The 23574-nt window shown below is 45.1% G+C and overlaps 1 protein-coding gene across 2 annotated transcripts in view; it reads right to left on the reverse strand.

Annotated features, from left to right (window-relative positions):
- LOC142200011 (1-phosphatidylinositol 4,5-bisphosphate phosphodiesterase gamma-1-like) overlaps positions 1-23574 on the reverse strand; it is an 89642-nt gene that overhangs the window by 42765 nt on the left and 23303 nt on the right. For both annotated transcript variants that reach the window (XM_075270003.1, XM_075270004.1), the window contains exons 4-10: positions 22824-22871; positions 15092-15176; positions 9369-9449; positions 8153-8187; positions 2256-2328; positions 2050-2151; positions 104-222 (exon numbers count right to left, since the gene is read on the reverse strand). In XM_075270003.1, coding sequence (XP_075126104.1) covers positions 104-222; positions 2050-2151; positions 2256-2328; positions 8153-8187; positions 9369-9449; positions 15092-15176; positions 22824-22871 — 543 coding nt within the window. The remainder of the gene's footprint in view (positions 1-103; positions 223-2049; positions 2152-2255; positions 2329-8152; positions 8188-9368; positions 9450-15091; positions 15177-22823; positions 22872-23574) is intronic.

The following is a 23574-nucleotide window of genomic DNA, read 5'->3' on the forward strand; positions in this document are numbered from 1 at the left end:
CTGGAAAGGGCTTATGAAGGAGGAGCGTCCTGACACACTGTAACAAACCCTGCAGCGCTGTTGCCCCCCAACAGACTGTACACCTGAGCCTGAGCAGCCTTACGTGTTGTGTGAGGACGATATCCAGTACTGGGACAGGGGGCAGCTCATCTCCTCGGGCGCCACGCTCTCATACTTGGAATCCATCACTGAATTCTCTTTGGAGAACAGATAGGTCAGGAACTGAAGGTGCAAGAAGAGAAAGTGATCAGCAGGGGGCGCTAGAGAAGAGCCATACTATCAGTGCACACTGACACCGGGGATTATATGCACCATGTCTAACAATGTGTAATGGGGGGGGGGGCAGGTATTGGGGACACAACCAATGACCAGGTATAATGTGCTCAGATGAGACACTTGTGCAATTACAGTCACACCCAAAGCTGCACGTACACTTCTTATCTTACACTCCAGTCACATCCCAAGCTGCACTCAGACTTCTGCTCTAACATAATATCTTAAGTGTTCGGCTGTAACATCACTGGGGTACAGGGTGCAGGAACGGGATTATTACTACGGCTAGGTTATCCCCCTGCTGTATATCGGGGACCAGGTATCCCTCTACTGTATATGTGCACCAGGTATCCCCTCCTGTATATCTGGCACCGTGTATCGCCCCACTGTATATCTGGCACCGTGTATCGCCCCACTGTATATCTGGCACCGGATATCGCCCCCCTGTATATCTGGCACCGTGTATCGCCCTTCTGTATATCTGGCACCGGGTATCCCCTTCTGTATATCTGGCACCGGATATCGCCCCACTATATATCTGGCACCGGATATCGCCCCCCTGTATATCTGGCACCGTGTATCGCCCTTCTGTATATCTGGCACCGGGTATCCCCTTCTGTATATCTGGCACCGGATATCGCCCCACTGTATATCTGGCACCGGCTATCGCCCCACTGTATATCTGGCACCGGATATCGCCCCACTGTATATCTGGCACCGGATATCGCCCCACTGTATATCTGGCACCGGATATCGCCCCACTGTATATCTGGCACCGGATATCGCCCCACTGTATATCTGGCACCGTGTATCGCCCCACTGTATATCTGGCACCGTGTATAGCCCTTCTGTATATCTGGCACCGGATATCGCCCCACTATATATCTGGCACCGGATATCGCCCCACTGTATATCTGGCACCGTGTATCGCCCCACTATATATCTGGCACCGGATATCGCCCCACTATATATCTGGCACCGGATATCGCCCCACTGTATATCTGGCACCGGATATCGCCCCACTATATATCTGGCACCAGATATCGCCCCACTGTATATCTGGCACCGTGTATCGCCCCACTATATATCTGGCACCATGTATCGCCCCACTATATATCTGGCACCAGATATCGCCCCACTGTATATCTGGCACCGTGTATCGCCCCACTATATATCTGGCACCGTGTATCGCCCCACTATATATCTGGCACCAGATATCGCCCCACTGTATTTCTGGCACCGGATATCGCCCCACTATATATCTGGCACCGGATATCGCCCCACTGTATATCTGGCACCGGATATCGCCCCACTGTATTTCTGGCACCGGATATCGCCCCACTGTATATCTGGCACCGTGAATCGCCCCACTGTATATCTGGCACCGGATATCACCCCACTATATATCTGGCACCGGATATCGCCCCACTGTATATCTGGCACCGGATATCGCCCCACTGTATATCTGGCACCGTGAATCGCCCCACTGTATATCTGGCACCGGATATCGCCCCACTATATATCTGGCACCAGATATCGCCCCACTGTATATCTGGCACCGTGTATCGCCCCACTATATATCTGGCACCGTGTATCGCCCCACTGTATATCTGGCACCGTGTATCGCCCCACTATATATCTGGCACCGTGTATCGCCCCACTATATATCTGGCACCAGATATCGCCCCACTGTATATCTGGCACCGTGTATCGCCCCACTATATATCTGGCACCGTGTATCCCCTTCTGTATGTCTCTGCTTCGGCCCAGACTCACCTCGTCCAGCTGCAGCACTGGTTCTGACATCTCCACATCAGTGTCTCGTAAGTAACTGCATAGATATTCCCTCACTTTACCGAGGTCACTTGCCCAAACTTCCTGAAAGAAGAACATATTAATCACATGACATGTCAGAGTCAGTGGGGGGGGGGGGGGCAGCATTCAGTAGTGCAGACCACCCGCCCGTATAATACATGTCTTACCTTCTGATCAAACTGAAGGAATCGCTGAAAGTCGTACATGGAGATCTGACACAGCGAAGGACGATCAACATTCCTGGGGGAAACAAGTGGATTGTAATAACATCATATATATATATTAGACTGCTCGCTGTACTATATACTGTCCACTACACTGCTCTCTGTACCATATACTGTCTACTAGACTGCTCTCTGTACCATATACTGTCTACTAGACTGCTCTCTCTACACTATACTGTCTAATAGACTGCTCTCTGTACCGTATACTGTCCACTAGACTGCTCTCTCTACACTATACTGTCTAATAGACTGCTCTCTGTACCGTATACTGTCCACTAGACTGCTCTCTCTACACTATACTGTCTAATAGACTGCTCTCTGTACCGTATACTGTCCACTAGACTGCTCTCTGTACCATATACTGTCTACTAGACTGCCCTCTCTACACTATACTGTCTAATAGACTGCTCTCTGTACCGTATACTGTCTACTAGACTGCTCTCTCTACACTATACTGTCTAATAGACTGCTCTCTGTACCGTATACTGTCCACTAGACTGCTCTCTCTACACTATACTGTCTAATAGACTGCTCTCTGTACCGTATACTGTCCACTAGACTGCTCTCTCTACACTATACTGTCTAATAGACTGCTCTCTGTACCGTATACTGTCCACTAGACTGCTCTCTGTACCATATACTGTCTACTAGACTGCCCTCTCTACACTATACTGTCTAATAGACTGCTCTCTGTACCGTATACTGTCCACTAGACTGCTCTCTGTACCATATACTGTCTACTAGACTGCTCTCTCTACACTATACTGTCTAATAGACTGCTCTCTGTACCATATACTGTCCACTAGACTGCTCTCTGTACCATATACTGTCTACTAGACTGCCCTCTGTACCGTATACTGTCCACTAGACTGCTCTCTGTACCATATACTGTCCACTAGACTGCTCTCTGTACCATATACGGTCTAGGTACAGACAAAATGAATTGATAGAAGGATCCGCTCTACCAGGAATATTTCTTTAAAAAATAACTTTTAATCCATAATGATTAAAAAACACTCCATAGACAGGAACAAAAGTGCAAAAGTAGGAAAAAAGTGATTAAAACCGCATAGGTTTCATTGTGGCTGACATGTTTCGACACGTCTGTGTCTTACTCATAGCCCAATCTAGAGTCTACTGACCGACCAAAACCTTTTTAAAGGCTGAAAACACGATTATCCACCTTACAATAACACCTGATCAAAATTAGTCCAAAGCACAAGTTAACCCTCAAAACTGCTATTATGTTTATCATGAACGACACTTTCAACTAACAATTTCACTAAATTGAATTAAAACTACAATATTCACCCATATATATACAAAAACAATATTACCGCATTTACAGTGTTACAACGATAAAGCTATATATAAATCCATTAACCCACATAGTTCCAAAGGGTAGACAGCCCATGATCAAAGTGGTGTGTTGGTATAAGACCTTATTCACACACTGACGATAGTTCAAGCAATGAAACTATTTGTAAAGATACAAAAGCTGCAACCTCCCAAGGTCAGCACCTTAATTCCAAGGGGTTAAACAAAAACACCCAATTGTTGTATATTCAATTTAGCTCAAGATTCTGGGACCAAGTGGGTTATGTTAGAATCATATATCACCATACAATTCATGCACTTACGAAATTACAAAGAATCATGTGGCCTTAAAATATATATCTCATAATCAATATATTTATGAATAGCAGATAATACAAAATCCAAATACTATGCTCAGAGCGGTAATCCGCATAAGGAGAACTAATTTAGAGCCATGTTCACATATTCACGACTATATATATAGCTTTTTTGGCTTTTACACTTTATCTCATAGCCAATATATTCATGAAAAATAAATAGCACAAGGTCCAAATACTATATCTAAAACAATACATCAGAAGACTAGTCTAGAGCCATGTTCACATATTTGCGATTATATATATATATATAATTTTGACTTTTAAGTTTTAATGAATTAAATAGCTCCCAATAATTCTCTATGTCTAAATAAAACCCTCTAAAGGTGTTAACATTATTTTAGGATATTTATTTTAGCAATGGTATGCACCATTGCTTTTTTTACTTTTAGCAAAGCAAAAAAAAAAAAAAATAATAATTCTATTTTCCTTTTCTTTTTATTTCTTTACCTCCTTTAGGAAGCTAATAAATTAAAGCCAAATCATATTTGGAATTCATTCCTGCAGGATGTCTACTGCCGAATCTGAGGATCCAGAGGGCTTCTTTTTTGTGTAAAACTTTCTTAATATCCCCTCCTCTATGTCCTGCTTCTATTTTTTCAATTCCCCAAAATCGAAATGAATCTGTGCAGCCCTTGTGAACACTGGCAAAGTGCCTAGACGCACCTGAGATGTTGTCAGTAACTAACTTGGATCTATCCCTCACATGTTCCTGGATTCTGGTCTTGAGTAATCGGGTAGTGCTCCCCACATAGTCCAGGTTGCACAGTGTACATCTGATGCAATAGACACTATAAGATGAATTACAGTCAATCAGGGAATTGTGCAGATGTCTATATTGGGTTGCACAACTGGTTAGTTCTTTGATGTTATATGTGTACTTACAAGTTTTGCACTTTGGTTTTAGGCACTTTACAGAGCCTTTATTCGGATTTTTTTCTGTATTAGTAGCCTGTGGTAATAAAAAACTGGGTGCTAATTGGTTACCCAAAGTACCTCCCCTTCTTGCCACATAATGTACTCCCGACTGTAAAACTTGATTGGTCAAGCTATCCATTTCTAGAATCGGGAGATTTTTTTGGATAATTTTGCGTATTTCTGGAAACTCTAAACTATAAGGAGTCGAGAAGACCAATGGTGAGGCTTCACTATACTTCTCTGGTTTTTTATCTGACAGAAGTTCCTCTCTGCTTCTTCTATTAACTTTCTCCATAGCTCTTTTGGTCATCCAGCTAGGATAACCTCTCTGGGCTAGGCGTTTGGTAATGTCTTTTTGGTTCTTGTGATAATCGTTTGAATTGCTGCAAACTCTCTTCGCTCGTATCAGCTCCCCCACGGGGATACCCTTGATGGTACTTTTAGTGTGGCTACTGGACGCCCTGAGGACACCGTTGCCCGATGTAGATTTTCTATACAAAGAAGTCACCACTTCTCCTGTGTCCGGTAAACCCTTTAAAGTGATATCTAAAAAGTCTATACTTTCTGTACTATGTTGAAAAGTAAAAGTTAAACGTAAAAGTAAAAGTTATATATATAATCGCAAATATGTGAACATGGCTCTAGACTAGTCTTCTGATGTATTGTTTTAGATATAGTATTTGGACCTTGTGCTATTTATTTTTCATGAATATATTGGCTATGAGATAAAGTGTAAAAGCCAAAAAAGCTATATATATAGTCGTGAATATGTGAACATGGCTCTAAATTAGTTCTCCTTATGCGGATTACCGCTCTGAGCATAGTATTTGGATTTTGTATTATCTGCTATTCATAAATATATTGATTATGAGATATATATTTTAAGGCCACATGATTCTTTGTAATTTCGTAAGTGCATGAATTGTATGGTGATATATGATTCTAACATAACCCACTTGGTCCCAGAATCTTGAGCTAAATTGAATATACAACAATTGGGTGTTTTTGTTTAACCCCTTGGAATTAAGGTGCTGACCTTGGGAGGTTGCAGCTTTTGTATCTTTACAAATAGTTTCATTGCTTGAACTATCGTCAGTGTGTGAATAAGGTCTTATACCAACACACCACTTTGATCATGGGCTGTCTACCCTTTGGAACTATGTGGGTTAATGGATTTATATATAGCTTTATCGTTGTAACACTGTAAATGCGGTAATATTGTTTTTGTATATATATGGGTGAATATTGTAGTTTTAATTCAATTTAGTGAAATTGTTAGTTGAAAGTGTCGTTCATGATAAACATAATAGCAGTTTTGAGGGTTAACTTGTGCTTTGGACTAATTTTGATCAGGTGTTATTGTAAGGTGGATAATCGTGTTTTCAGCCTTTAAAAAGGTTTTGGTCGGTCAGTAGACTCTAGATTGGGCTATGAGTAAGACACAGACGTGTCGAAACATGTCAGCCACAATGAAACCTATGCGGTTTTAATCACTTTTTTCCTACTTTTGCACTTTTGTTCCTGTCTATGGAGTGTTTTTTAATCATTATGGATTAAAAGTTATTTTTTAAAGAAATATTCCTGGTAGAGCGGATCCTTCTATCAATTCATTTTGTCTGTACCTATACACAAGCCTTAGTCTGAGGTTTGGATCGTGCACCCAGGTTACTTGAAATCGACAAGCCAAAGGAAGGTGGTAAGCTATAAGCTTTCTTTTTTTTCTTCTACATATACTGTCTACTAGACTGCTCTCTGTACTATATACTGTCCACTACACTGCTCTCTGTACCCTACACTGTCTACTACACTGCTCTCTGTACCCTACACTGTCTACTACACTGCTCTCTGTACCCTACACTGTCTACTACACTGCTCTCTGTACCCTACACTGTCTACTACACTGCTCTCTGTACTATATACTGTCCACTACACTGCTCAAGACTGTTCTTTACATCTTTATACTAGCAAGTAGAATGTTCTCTGTATTGTACATTGGCAACCAGAATATTTCTCTCTAGAATGTTCTGTGTACTGCGTGTGACTTCATATTTCTCTCTAGAATGTTCTGTGTACTGCGTGTGACTTCATATTCCTCACTAGAATGTACTGTGTACTGTGTGTGACTTCATATTTCTCACTAGAATGTTCTGTGTACTGTGTGTGACTTCATATTTCTCACTAGAATGTTCTGTGTACTGTGTGTGACTTCATATTTCTCACTAGAATGTTCTGTGTACTGCGTGTGACTTGATATTTCTCACTAGAATGTTCTGTGTACTGTGTGTGACTCCATCTTTCTCACTAGAATGTTCTGTGTACTGCGTGTGACTCCATCTTTCTCACTAGAATGTTCTGTGTACTGCGTGTGACTTCATCTTTCTCACTAGAATGTTCTGTGTACTGCGTGTGACTTCATCTTTCTCACTAGAATGTTCTGTGTACTGCGTGTGACTTCATATTTCTCACTAGAATGTTCTGTGTACTGCGTGTGACTCCATCTTTCTCACTAGAATGTTCTGTGTACTGCGTGTGACTTCATCTTTCTCACTAGAATGTTCTGTGTACTGCGTGTGACTTCATATTTCTCACTAGAATGTTCTGTGTACTGCGTGTGACTCCATATTTCTCACTAGAATGTTCTGTGTACTGCGTGTGACTCCATCTTTCTCACTAGAATGTTCTGTGTACTGCGTGTGACTTCATATTTCTCACTAGAATGTTCTGTGTACTGCGTGTGACTTCATATTTCTCACTAGAATGTTCTGTGTACTGCGTGTGACTCCATATTTCTCACTAGAATGTTCTGTGTACTGCGTGTGACTCCATATTTCTCACTAGAATGTTCTGTGTACTGCGTGTGACTCCATATGTCTCACTAGAATGTTCTGTGTACTGCGTGTGACTCCATATGTCTCACTAGAATGTTCTGTGTACTGCGTGTGACTCCATATGTCTCACTAGAATGTTCTGTGTACTGCGTGTGACTTCATATTTCTCACTAGAATGTTCTGTACTCTGCGTGTGACTTCATATTTCTCACTAGAATGTTCTGTGTACTGCGTGTGACTCCATATGTCTCACTAGAATGTTCTGTGTATTGCGTGTGACTTCATATGTCTCACTAGTATGTGTCATGTATCACATTGTTATTCCTCATCACTCTTCTCGCCTCCATACTGTAGACGTCATGGAGTAATAGCAGGCCGCAGACAACCATCTGTGACTCACCGTAACGGGAACGACAACTCGAGCTGCTCAATGATCTGGAATCACAGAGGAAATAAAGGAATTATAGTCTATACAATAACCCTGCCCATGACATAGACTCCTCCCATCACACAGACTCCTCCCATCACAGACTCCTCCTATCGCACATGCTCCTCCCATCAGACTATTCCCACACAGACTCCTGCCATTGCACAGACCCAGGGCCACTATTGAAGACAATGATAAAGACATAAGTAGCAGAGATCTCCCACCTGTCCTGTCCATTTGTTACAATGTATCAGTTCAGGTTGTATTAGGATTGGTTACACTTCATAGATATGTTACAATGTTTCAGCGCAGGTTGTATCAGGATTGGTTACACTGCATAAATTTGTTACAATGTACCAGCGCAGGTTGTATTAGGATTGGTTACACTGCATACATTTGTTACAATGTATCACCGCAGGTTGTATCAAGATTGGTTACAGTGGATAGATTTGTTACAATGTATCACCGCAGGTTGTATCAGGATTGGTTACACTGCATACATTTGTTACAATGTATCAGCGCAGGTTGTATCAGGATTGGTTACACTGCATACATTTGTTACAATGTATCAGCGCAGGTTGTATCAGGATTGGTTACACTGCATACATTTGTTACAATGTATCACCGCAGGTTGTATCAAGATTGGTTACAGTGGATAGATTTGTTACAATGTATCAGTGTAGGTTGTATCAGGATTGGTGACACTGTATAGATTTGTTACAATGTATCAGCGCAGGTTGTATCAGGATTGGTTACACTGTATAGATTTGTTACATTGCAGGTTTTTCATCCACTGCCAGTACCGTCCTCATGCACTGACAGAAGCGTGGCTAGAGGATGGCGACAATCAGAATCAGTGAGGGCAGCCCTGGCACACACACAGACCAGGCCTGTCCTCTGTATGCACCCCCTGAATATACCGGGTGACACCCCAGAATTCCCTATTGGAGATGTCGGATTACCAGGAGTGTCAGACTATCGGATGGTGTGAATCTGTAAGGTATTGGTTGTGATGGCCGGGCTCCAGTTCTCGCTCCCACGTGCCAATAAACAGTCGCCCTGCCACTGGCAGCGACACAATCAGTTATTGTCCATGAGACTACATTAACATTCAGCCTGACTGTCCGGGGAGGTGGAGGAGGCGCGAACGCCATCACCGCCGCCGCATCCTAATGCCACAGACACTTACCGACTTCTGAGCGTCAAACATCAGGTTCTTGTAGAAGAGGAAGAAGTGCGTGAAGCTGAGCTCGCTGCGGGCCTCGATCTCCTGGGGAAGGGAAGAGGTTAATACCAAAAGTCATTATTCACATTGTCTGCATGTCACCCCCGAATACGAGAGGGGAGGACGGCCGGGGTGTGAGCGGCGGGTACAGCGACAGCTGCAGAAACCGTCACGTGGTGCCATGGCGATAAATGGAGACCATTCACCCCGCTAATGCTCCGAAAACAATATTGGGAGAAACGCTGTGATAACCATTCCCTGGGGTGGGGTCACAGGGGGTCACTCGCTGCACCCGCTCCCGGAATATTACTACCGAATCCACGGGCTCCAGACAGAAAGACGACGCGGCCGTACGCCAAGCGTAATCACCCCATTGTGTTATCAAGTGGGCTCAAGGCACAGTACAACTATCGACAGTGCACAGTACTACTTCTCCTGATCCTGGTGCGGGGTATAATACATAGGAGCTGTCCTAGTCTATGTGTATGGACAGTGCACAGTACTACTTCTCCTCATCCTGGTGCGGGGTATAATACATAGGAGCTGTCCTAGTCTATGTGTATGGACAGTGCACAGTACTACTTCCCCTGATCCTGGTGCGGGGTATAATACATAGGAGCTGTCCTAGTCTATGTGTATGGACAGTGCACAGTACTACTTCTCCTGGTCCTGGTGAGGGGTATAATACATAGGAGCTGTCCTAGTCTATGTGTATGGACAGTGCACAGTACTACTTCTCCTGATCCTGGTGCGGGGTATAATACATAGGAGCTGTCCTAGTCTATGTGTATGGATAGTGCACAGTACTACTTCTCCTGATCCTGGTGAGGGGTATAATACATAGGAGCTGTCCTAGTCTATGTGTATGGACAGTGCACAGTACTACTTCTCCTGATCCTGGTGCTGGGTATAATACATAGGAGCTGTCCTAGTCTATGTGTATGGATAGTGCACAGTACTACTTCTCCTGATCCTGGTGCGGGGTATAATACATAGGAGCTGTCCTAGTCTATGTGTATGGACAGTGCACAGTACTACTTCTCCTGATCCTGGTGCGGGGTATAATACATAGGAGCTGTCCTAGTCTATGTGTATGGACAGTGCACAGTACTACTTCTCCTGGTCCTGGTGAGGGGTATAATACATAGGAGCTGTCCTAGTCTATGTGTATGGACAGTGCACAGTACTACTTCTCCTGATCCTGGTGCTGGGTATAATACATAGGAGCTGTCCTAGTCTATGTGTATGGACAGTGCACAGTACTACTTCTCCTGATCCTGGTGCGGGGTATAATACATAGGAGCTGTCCTAGTCTATGTGTATGGACAGTGCACAGTACTACTTCTCCTGATCCTGGTGCGGGGTATAATACATAGGAGCTGTCCTAGTCTATGTGTATGGACAGTGCACAGTACTACTTCTCCTGATCCTGGTGCTGGGTATAATACATAGGAGCTGTCCTAGTCTATGTGTATGGACAGTGCACAGTACTACTTCTCCTGATCCTGGTGCGGGGTATAATACATAGGAGCTGTCCTAGTCTATGTGTATGGACAGTGCACAGTACTACTTCTCCTGGTCCTGGTGCGGGGTATAATACATAGGAGCTGTCCTAGTCTATGTGTATGGACAGTGCACAGTACTACTTCTCCTGGTCCTGGTGAGGGGTATAATACATAGGAGCTGTCCTAGTCTATGTGTATGGACAGTGCACAGTACTACTTCTCCTGATCCTGGTGCGGGGTATAATACATAGGAGCTGTCCTAGTCTATGTGTATGGACAGTGCACAGTACTACTTCTCCTGATCCTGGTGCGGGGTATAATAGATAGGAGCTGTCCTAGTCTATGTGTATGGACAGTGCACAGTACTACTTCTCCTGATCCTGGTGCGGGGTATAATACATAGGAGCTGTCCTAGTCTATGTGTATGGACAGTGCACAGTACTACTTCTCCTGATCCTGGTGCAGGGTATAATACATAGGAGCTGTCCTAGTCTATGTGTATGGACAGTGCACAGTACTACTTCTCCTGATCCTGGTGCAGGGTATAATACATAGGAGCTGTCCTAGTCTATGTGTATGGACAGTGCACAGTACTACTTCTCCTGGTCCTGGTGCAGGGTATAATACATAGGAGCTGTCCTAGTCTATGTGTATGGACAGTGCACAGTACTACTTCTCCTGATCCTGGTGCTGGGTATAATACATAGGAGCTGTCCTAGTCTATGTGAATGGACAGTGCACAGTACTACTTCTCCTGGTCCTGGTGCAGGGTATAATACATAGGAGCTGTCCTAGTCTATGTGTATGGACAGTGCACAGTACTACTTCTGATCCTGGTGCGGGGTATAATACATAGGAGCTGTCCTAGTCTATGTGAATGGACAGTGCACAGTACTACTTCTCCTGGTCCTGGTGCTGGGTATAATACATAGGAGCTGTCCTAGTCTATGTGAATGGACAGTGCACAGTACTACTTCTCCTGGTCCTGGTGAGGGGTATAATACATAGGAGCTGTCCTAGTCTATGTGAATGGATAGTGCACAGTACTACTTCTCCTGATCCTGGTGCTGGGTATAATACATAGGAGCTGTCCTAGTCTATGTGTATGGACAGTGCACAGTACTACTTCTCCTGGTCCTGGTGCAGGGTATAATACATAGGAGCTGTCCTAGTCTATGTGTATGGACAGTGCACAGTACTACTTCTCCTGATCCTGGTGCTGGGTATAATACATAGGAGCTGTCCTAGTCTATGTGTATGGATAGTGCACAGTACTACTTCTCCTGATCCTGGTGCTGGGTATAATACATAGGAGCTGTCCTAGTCTATGTGTATGGACAGTGCACAGTACTACTTCTCCTGGTCCTGGTGCAGGGTATAATACATAGGAGCTGTCCTAGTCTATGTGTATGGATAGTGCACAGTACTACTTCTCCTGGTCCTGGTGCAGGGTATAATACATAGGAGCTGTCCTAGTCTATGTGTATGGACAGTGCACAGTACTACTTCTCCTGATCCTGGTGCGGGGTATAATACATAGGAGCTGTCCTAGTCTATGTGTATGGATAGTGCACAGTACTACTTCTCCTGGTCCTGGTGCGGGGTATAATACATAGGAGCTGTCCTAGTCTATGTGTATGGACAGTGCACAGTACTACTTCTCCTGGTCCTGGTGCGGGGTATAATACATAGGAGCTGTCCTAGTCTATGTGTATGGATAGTGCACAGTACTACTTCTCCTGGTCCTGGTGCGGGGTATAATACATAGGAGCTGTCCTAGTCTATGTGTATGGACAGTGCACAGTACTACTTCTGATCCTGGTGCGGGGTATAATACATAGGAGCTGTCCTAGTCTATGTGAATGGACAGTGCACAGTACTACTTCTCCTGGTCCTGGTGCTGGGTATAATACATAGGAGCTGTCCTAGTCTATGTGAATGGACAGTGCACAGTACTACTTCTCCTGATCCTGGTGAGGGGTATAATACATAGGAGCTGTCCTAGTCTATGTGAATGGACAGTGCACAGTACTACTTCTCCTGATCCTGGTGCTGGGTATAATACATAGGAGCTGTCCTAGTCTATGTGAATGGACAGTGCACAGTACTACTTCTCCTGATCCTGGTGCTGGGTATAATACATAGGAGCTGTCCTAGTCTATGTGTATGGACAGTGCACAGTACTACTTCTCCTGATCCTGGTATGGGGTATAATACATAGGAGCTGTCCTAGTCTATGTGTATGGACAGTGCACAGTACTACTTCCCCTGATCCTGGTGCTGGGTATAATACATAGGAGCTGTCCTAGTCTTTGAGTATGGACAGTGCACAGTACTACTTCCCCTGATCCTGGTGCTGGGTATAATACATAGGAGCTGTCCTAGTCTATGTGAATGGACAGTGCACAGTACTACTTCTCCTGATCCTGGTGCGGGGTATAATACATAGGAGCTGTCCTAGTCTATGTGTATGGATAGTGCACAGTACTACTTCTCCTGATCCTGGTGCGGGGTATAATACATAGGAGCTGTCCTAGTCTATGTGTATGGACAGTGCACAGTACTACTTCCCCTGATCCTGGTGCGGGGTATAATACATAGGAGCTGTCCTAGTCTATGTGTATGGACAGTGCACAGTACTACTTCCCCTGATCCTGGTGCTGGGTATAATACATAGGAGCTGTCCTAGTATATGTGTATGGACAGTGCACAGTACTACTTCTCCTGATCCTGGTGCTGGGTATAATACATAGGAGCTGTCCTAGTCTATGTGTATGGACAGTGCACAGTACTACTTCTCCTGATCCTGGTGCGGGGTATAATACATAGGAGCTGTCCTAGTCTATGTGTATGGACAGTGCACAGTACTACTTCTCCTGATCCTGGTGCTGGGTATAATACATAGGAGCTGTCCTAGTCTATGTGTATGGACAGTGCACAGTACTACTTCTCCTGATCCTGGTGCTGGGTATAATACATAGGAGCTGTCCTAGTCTATGTGTATGGACAGTGCACAGTACTACTTCCCCTGATCCTGGTGCGGGGTATAATACATAGGAGCTGTCCTAGTCTATGTGTATGGACAGTGCACAGTACTACTTCCCCTGATCCTGGTGCTGGGTATAATACATAGGAGCTGTCCTAGTCTATGTGTATGGACAGTGCACAGTACTACTTCTCCTGATCCTGGTGCTGGGTATAATACATAGGAGCTGTCCTAGTATATGTGTATGGTCAGTGCACAGTACTACTTCTCCTGATCCTGGTGAGGGGTATAATACATAGGAGCTGTCCTAGTATATGTGTATGGTCAGTGCACAGTACTACTTCTCCTGATCCTGGTGAGGGGTATAATACATAGGAGCTGTCCTAGTCTATGTGTATGGATAGTGCACAGTACTACTTCTCCTGATCCTGGTGAGGGGTATAATACATAGGAGCTGTCCTAGTCTATGTGTATGGACAGTGCACAGTACTACTTCTCCTGGTCCTGGTGAGGGGTATAATACATAGGAGCTGTCCTAGTCTATGTGTATGGACAGTGCACAGTACTACTTCTCCTGGTCCTGGTGCGGGGTATAATACATAGGAGCTGTCCTAGTCTATGTGTATGGACAGTGCACAGTACTACTTCTCCTGATCCTGGTGCGGGGTATAATACATAGGAGCTGTCCTAGTCTATGTGTATGGACAGTGCACAGTACTACTTCTCCTGATCCTGGTGCTGGGTATAATACATAGGAGCTGTCCTAGTCTATGTGTATGGACAGTGCACAGTACTACTTCTCCTGATCCTGGTGAGGGGTATAATACATAGGAGCTGTCCTAGTCTATGTGTATGGACAGTGCACAGTACTACTTCTCCTGATCCTGGTGCTGGGTATAATACATAGGAGCTGTCCTAGTCTATGTGTATGGACAGTGCACAGTACTACTTCTCCTGATCCTGGTGCTGGGTATAATACATAGGAGCTGTCCTAGTCTATGTGTATGGACAGTGCACAGTACTACTTCTCCTGATCCTGGTGCTGGGTATAATACATAGGAGCTGTCCTAGTCTATGTGTATGGACAGTGCACAGTACTACTTTTCCTGATCCTGGTGCTGGGCATTAGCCCCTCTTTGTCTCTAGGGACATGCACACACCATGATGGCGGACTCCTCCTGAGCGCTGTCACTTACCTGCAGTTTATCGCGCAGGAACCTCATATTGGGCACACGGTAGTTGACCTGGGGCAGCAGAGCCTTCAGATCCTTCACTGAGACACTACAACGGAACCACAACGCGTTATATCACATTATATGTATCCTGGTACATGGCTTCACTACTGTTCTGGATACTTTGTATCCTGGTACATGACATGGCTTCACTACTGTTCTGGATTTATGGTCACATACTATATTACACTGCTCCTGCAGCCGCTTATCTCAGGTCCCAGGTCTGTTATCTCTCTATCTAACCCTCAGTCCATTGTGTACAAGCATCTGCATATTATCTGATCTGCTCCAGGCAGTGCTGACACACTGGAGGGGAATCACCTTTACTCCACATTGTCAGTTTGTTAATATTAAACATGGCGGGAAAAAGAAAATCTAATTTGTCACATACGAGATCTATTAAGGAGCCAGAAGTCACAGAGTTCTCCTCAAGCGGAGCTGACGAGGATCATCGGCGCCAATAACACGCTCATTATATGGCGTCCCAGCGAGCTGCTCAGATGCCGGAACAATCACAGGGACAGCGCGTGGAACAAGTTCAGCAGCAGGACAGCCGAAACGCCGGAGCAGGCAAACCATGGACGGTAGCAATTTGCTGAATATAGGCAGGTCATCGACGGCAACGAAGTTGTGGGCAGAGGCTAGTATATCTATATTTTATAGTTGGGATAGCAGCAGGATGGGACTTTATATAGGGGAGGACAATGGGGGGCAGAGGAAAAGTGAGGAGCCAAAGATGTCTGTGAGAGAAGTCACAGCTGGGAGACGCGGTGACGGCGGTCTGGACGGAAGACACGGGAATGTGATGGATTAGTCAGAGACATCACCGGTATGGTGACATTCACCTAAATGGTCCGCAGAGCCCGTATATACCACTATACTGTCACTGTATACTGTCTGCAGAGCCCTGTGTAGAGCCGGTATATACCACTATACTGTCTGTCTGCAGAGCCCTGTGTAGAGCCGGTATATACCACTATACTGTCACTGTATACTGTCTGCAGAGCCCTGTGTAGAGCCGGTATATACCACTATATGGTCACTGTGCAGTCATGGCCAAAAGTTCTGAGACTGCCACAAATCTCCTCTTGTCACATGATCTGCTCCCTCTGGTTTCTGTGTGTTTGTCAGATGTTTTTATCACATACAGAGATAGAATTGCAATCATATTCGGAGTAATAAAAGCTTATAGTGACAGATAGAAGGAGTTAGTGCAGCGGTGTAATATTTGCAGTGTTGCCCCTTCTTCTTCTTCAGGACCTCTGCAATTCTCCCTGGCAGCTCTCAATCACCTTCTGGACCAAATCCTGACTGATAGCCGTCCATTCTTGCACAATCAATGCTTGCATTTTGTCAGAATTTGTAGGTTTTTGTTTGGCCACCCGTCTCTTGATGATTGACCACAAGTTCTCAATGGGATTAAGATCTGGGGAGTTTCCAGGCCATGGACCCAAAATCTCTCTGTTTTGTTCCCTGAGCCATTTAGTTCTCCCCTTTGCTTTATGGCAAGGTGCTCCATCATGCTGGAGAAGGCATTGTTGGTGGCCAAACTGCTCTGGACGGTTGGGAGAAGTTGATCTTGGAGGACATTCTGGTCCCATTCTTTATTCATGGCTGTGTTTTTAGGTAAGACTGTGAGAGAGCCGATTCCCTTGGCTGAGAAGCCACCCCACACATGAATGGTTTCCGGATGCTTTACAGTTGGCATGAGACAAGACTGGTGGTAGCGCTCACCTCCTCTTCTCCCAATAAGCTGTTCTCCAGATGTCCCAAACAATCGAAAAGGGGATTCATCAGAGAAAATGACTTTCACCCAGTCCTCAGCCGTCACTCCCTGGACCTTCTGCAGAATATCAGTCTGTCTCTGATGTTTTTTCTGGAGAGAAGTGGCTTCTTTGCTGCCCTCCTTGAGACCAGGCCTTGCTCCAAGAGTCTCCGCCTCACAGTGCGTGCAGATGCACTCACACCTGCCTGCTGCCATTCCTGAGCAAGCTCTGCACTGCTGGTAGCCCGATCCTGCAGCTGAAACACTTTTAAGAGACGGTCCTGGCGCTTGCTGGTCTTTCTTGGGCGCCCTGGAGCCATTTTGCCAACAATGGATCCTCTCTCCTTGAAGTTCTTGATGATGCGATAGATTGGTGACTGAGGTGCAATCTTTCTAGCTGCGATACTCTTCCCTGTTAGGCCATTTTTGTGCAGAGCAATGATGACTGCACGTGTTTCTTTAGAGATAACCATGGGTAACAGAAGAGAAACAATGATGCCAAGCACCAGCCTCCTTTTACAGTGTCCAGTGGTGTCATTCTTACTTAATCATGACAGATTGATCTCCAGCCCTGTCCTCATCAACACCCGCACCTGTGTTACTGGAGCCATCACTGAAACGATGTTAGCTGGTCCTTTTAAGGCAGGGCTGCAATGATGTTGAAATGTGTTTTGGGGGATAAAGTTCATTTTCTAGGCAAATATTGACTTACAAGTAATTGCTGTTAAGCTGATCACTCTGTATAACATTCTGGAGTAGATGCAAATTGCCATTAGGAAAACTGAAGCCGTAGACTTTGTAACAAGTAATATTTGTATCATTCTCAAAACTTTTGGCCATGACTGTATACTGCCTGAAGAGCCGGTATATACCACTATACTGTCACTGTATACTGTCTGCAGAGCCCTGCGTAGAGCCGGTATATACCACTATATGGTCACTGTATACTGACTGCAGAGCCCTGTGTAGAGCCGGTATATACCACTATATGGTCACTGTATATTGTCTGCAGAGCCCTGCGTAGAGCCGGTATATACCACTATACTGTCACTGTATACTGTCTGCAGAGCCCTGTGTAGAGCGGGTATATACCACTATATGGTCACTGTATATTGTCTGCAGAGCCCTGCGTAGAGCCGGTATATACCACTATACTGTCACTGTATACTGCCTGCAGAGCCCTGTGTAGAGCCGGTATATACCACTATATGGTCACTGTATACTGTCTGCAGAGCCCTGTGTAGAGCCGGTATATACCACTATATGGTCACTGTATACTGTCTGCAGAGCCCTGTGTAGAGCCGGTATATACCACTATATGGTCACTGTATACTGTCTGCAGAACTCTGTGTAGAGCCGGTATATACCACTATATGGTCACTGTATACTGTCTGCAGAGCCCTGTGTAGAGCCGGTATATACCACTATATGGTCACTGTATACTGCCTGCAGAGCTCTGTGTAGAGCCGGTATATACCACTATACTGTCACTGTATACTGTCTGCAGAGCTCTGTGTAGAGCTGGTATATACCACTATATGGTCACTGTATACTGTCTGCAGAGCTCTGTGTAGAGCCGGTATATACCACTATATGGTCACTGTATACTGTCTGCAGAGCCCTGTGTAGAGCCGGTATATACCACTTGTGAAGTGGAGAGGGGTATAGTGTGGGAGAACCGCTATTTTTCCCCAAGACTGTTGCAGTATGCACAGGCGTTTAGCTTGTAGGTCCCAGACTGGAGTAAAGTTCGGGCCAGTCCTGCAGGGCAATCCGTTCCAGTCTTGGGAATAGACCAGCAGAGCCCTGTAAGTAGAACAGGTGTGCTGGTGAGTGAGCGAGGAGAGAGACTGAAAGACTGACACAGCCAACCAGCCCGAGAGAACTCTGCCAAAAGGACGCTGTTACAGTGCTGGGTATGTGCACCCCTTGTTTACTGGTAAACCCTGTTTTGTTAGGAGGTCAGCAGTAGGCCGACCCCTGGTTAGTGAGGGAAGAAATTGTTTAGTAAGCCGCAGGAGAGGCGTAGGGCTTTATTTTCATTTGTTTGTTTTGACATGCTGAGCAGCACTACCTGTACCTGTGAGCTGGTCTGCTGCAATAAAGACTGCTGCTGGGAAAGAAACCAGAGCTTCTGAATCCCCTGTACATCACACACTATATGGTCACTGTATACTGCCTGCAAAGCCCTATGTAGAGCCGGTATATACCAGTATATGGTCACTGTATACTGCCTGCAAAGCCCTATGTAGAGCCGGTATATACCAGTATATGGTCACTGTATACTGCCTGCAGAGCCGGTATATACCACTATATGGTCACTGTATAGATATAATATGAGTATATCTGGGTCGGAACCCACTTGGATGTGTGTACCCTGCTGACCCTCTAGCTACTCCTCTGACTTGCACACTCAGCTATTCCTCCCTCACATACAGTCCCACTACGCTAACAGTTCTTCCTCCTGACTCTGCTGTATACATGCACACTCAGTTATCTGCTATACCTCTTAGCTCCTCTGTATACATGCACACTCAGCTCACAGCTATACCTCTTAGCTCCTCTGTATACATGCACACTCAGTTATCTGCTATACCTCTTAGCTCCTCTGTATACATGCACACTCAGCTCAGTGAGCACATGACATAATCCTCAATGGTTTCATCGTATTGACCCCAGATTTCAGAGCTGACATGAAGGACATGTATGGGGGGGGGGGGGGCACACGGCAGGTCAGTTCTGGGGGCCGCACATCTGGGGCACAGGATTTAGAGGACTTTTCCTCCTGCAATCTCAGACTTTGTGGGTGGGGCTTATTTATGACAATGGCGCCCTATGACGGAGAGGGCCCCATAGACCGAGCCTCAGTCATCCTCTGACTCCATTTCCTGCTCGGGATCTCTCCCCATCCTGCCGCTCTTATCACTTCCTCTCAGTCATCCTGTTTATGTCGTGTCCCTATGAATCTGGCAAAACGTGGTGTCACCCTGCGCCGACCGCCAACCGGCCATGTGACCGACCGCCAGCACCTCTGATACCCCGAATATATAGGCAGTGCACAGTACTACTGCTCCTATACTGTATATATACACACTGCACAGTACTACTGCTCCTATACTGTATATATACACTGCACAGTACTACTGCTCCTATACTGTATATATACACAGTGCACAGTACTACTGCTCCTATACTGTATATATACACACTGCACAGTACTACTGCTCCTATACTGTATATATACACACTGCACAGTACTACTGCTCCTATACTGTATATATACACAGTGCACAGTACTACTGCTCCTATACTGTATATATACACACTGCACAGTACTACTGCTCCTATACTGTATATATACACACTGCACAGTACTACTGCTCCTATACTGTATATATACACTGCACAGTACTACTGCTCCTATACTGTATATATACACTGCACAGTACTACTGCTCCTATACTGTATATATACACAGTGCACAGTACTACTGCTCCTATACTGTATATATACACACTGCACAGTACTACTGCTCCTATACTGTATATATACACACTGCACAGTACTACTGCTCCTATACTGTATATATACACACTGCACAGTACTACTGCTCCTATACTGTATATATACACACTGCACAGTACTACTGCTCCTATACTGTATATATAGACACTGCACAGTACTACTGCCCCTATACTGTATATATACACACTGCACAGTACTACTGCTCCTATACTGTATATATACACACTGCACAGTACTACTGCTCCTATACTGTATATATACACACTGCACAGTACTACTGCTCCTATACTGTATATATACACACTGCACAGTACTACTGCTCCTATACTGTATATATACACACTGCACAGTACTACTGCTCCTATACTGTATATATACACTGCACAGTACTACTGCCCCTATACTGTATATATACACACTGCACAGTACTACTGCTCCTATACTGTATATATACACACTGCACAGTACTACTGCTCCTATACTGTATATATACACACTGCACAGTACTACTGCTCCTATACTGTATATATACACACTGCACAGTACTACTGCTCCTATACTGTATATATATACACTGCACAGTACTACTGCTCTTATACTGTATATATACACACTGCACAGTACTACTGCTCCTATACTGTATATATACACACTGCACAGTACTACTGCTCCTATACTGTATATAGACACTGCACAGTACTACTGCTCCTATACTGTATATATAGACACTGCACAGTACTACTGCTCCTATACTGTATATATACACACTGCACAGTACTACTGCTCCTATACTGTATATATACACACTGCACAGTACTACTGCTCCTATACTGTATATATACACAGTGCACAGTACTACTGCTCCTATACTGTATATATACACACTGCACAGTACTACTTCTCTTATACTGTATATATAGACACTGCACAGTACTACTGCTCCTGTACTGTATATATACACACTGCACAGTACTACTGCTCCTATACTGTATATATACACACTGCACAGTACTACTGCTCCTATACTGTATATATACACACTGCACAGTACTACTGCTCCTATACTGTATATATACACACTGCACAGTACTACTGCTCCTATACTGTATATATACACACTGCACAGTACTACTGCCCCTATACTGTATATATACACACTGCACAGTACTACTGCTCCTATACTGTATATATAGACACTGCACAGTACCACTTCCCTCGTATTCCTCTGCACAGTACCACTTCCCTCGTATTCCTCTGCACAGTACCACTTCCCTCGTATTCCTCTGCACAGTACCACTTCCCTCGTATTCCTCTGCACAGTACCACTTCCCTCGTATTCCTCTGCACAGTACCACTTCCCTCGTATTCCTCTGCACAGTACCACTTCCCTCGTATTCCTCTGCACAGTACCACTTCCCTCGTATTTCCTCTGCACAGTACCACTTCCCTCGTATTCCTCTGCACAGTACCACTTCCCTCGTATTCCTCTGCACAGTACCACTTCCCTCGTATTCCTCTGCACAGTACCACTTCCCTTGTATTTCCTCTGCACAGTACCACTTCCCTTGTATTTCCTCTGCACAGTACCACTTCCCTTGTATTTCCTCTGCACAGTACCACTTCCCTTGTATTCCTCTGCACAGTACCACTTCCCTTGTATTCCTCTGCACAGTACCACTTCCCTCGTATTCCTCTGCACAGTACCACTTCCCTCGTATTCCTCTGCACAGTACCACTTCCCTCGTATTTCCTCTGCACAGTACCACTTCCCTCGTATTTCCTCTGCACAGTACCACTTCCCTCGTATTCCTCTGCACAGTACCACTTCCCTCGTATTTCCTCTGCACAGTACCACTTCCCTCGTATTCCTCTGCACAGTACCACTTCCCTCGTATTTCCTCTGCACAGTACCACTTCCCTCGTATTTCCTCTGCACAGTACCACTTCCCTCGTATTCCTCTGCACAGTACCACTTCCCTCGTATTTCCTCTGCACAGTACCACTTCCCTCGTATTTCCTCTGCACAGTACCACTTCCCTCGTATTTCCTCTGCACAGTACCACTTCCCTCGTATTTCCTCTGCACAGTACCACTTCCCTTGTATTCCTCTGCACAGTACCACTTCCCTCGTATTCCTCTGCACAGTACCACTTCCCTCGTATTTCCTCTGCACAGTACCACTTCTCCCCAGGTCTGCTCTGTGTATTACCCTCGCTGCTGTCACTGGATCCCTTTGATCTGTGCTGTCTCCCTCATGTGATCAGGATCTTAGAGGGGACTTGACGTCACTGAGCAGTATAATCCAATTGCCCTCAGTGGGGATGGGGGAGGGGTGTTTGTTATTGCGCAGGATTTGGCGTCAGATCTTACGAGGAGTCGGTATAAATACATCACGTACAGTCCTACCTGCCGTCCTTGGCCCGATCCATCGCCTCAAACTGTTTCCGCAGCCATCTGCACACAGAAAACAGGATAAAAGTCACGATCGCACACGTAGACAAGTCACAGAACCTACGACTCCCATGATGCCGCGCAGCAGAGAGATCTTGAAGGTAGAAGTCAGCAGAATTGTGAATTCAGCTCCGGTAGATAGCTGGTATATATACACTCAGCGGCCACTTTATTAGGTACACCATGCTAGTAACGGGTTGGACCCCCTTTTGCCTTCAGAACTGCCTCAATTCTTGGTGGCATAGATACAACAAGGTGCTGGAAGCATTCCTCAGAGATTTTGGTCCATATTGACATGATGACATCACACAGTTGCAGTCGCAGATTTGTCGGCTGCACATCCATGATGCGAATCTCCCGTTCCACCACATCCCAAAGATGCTCCTCTATTGGATTGAGATCTGGTGACTGTGGAGGCCATTGGAGTCCAGTGAACTCATTGTCATGTTCAAGAAACCAGTCTGAGATGATTCCAGCTTTATGACATGGCATTGCATTATCCTGCTGAAAGTAGCCATCAGATGTTGGGTACATTGTGGTCATAAAGGGATGGACATGGTCAGCAACAATACTCAGGTAGGCTTTGGCGTTGCAACGATGCTCAATTGGTACCAAGGGGCCCAAAGAGTGCCAAGAAAATATTCCCCACACCATGACACCACCACCACCAGCCTGAACCGTTACCGATACAAGGCAGGATGGATCC

The sequence above is a fragment of the Leptodactylus fuscus genome, chromosome 4 (assembly GCF_031893055.1).
Source record: "Leptodactylus fuscus isolate aLepFus1 chromosome 4, aLepFus1.hap2, whole genome shotgun sequence".
Taxonomy (NCBI): Eukaryota; Metazoa; Chordata; class Amphibia; order Anura; family Leptodactylidae; genus Leptodactylus; species Leptodactylus fuscus.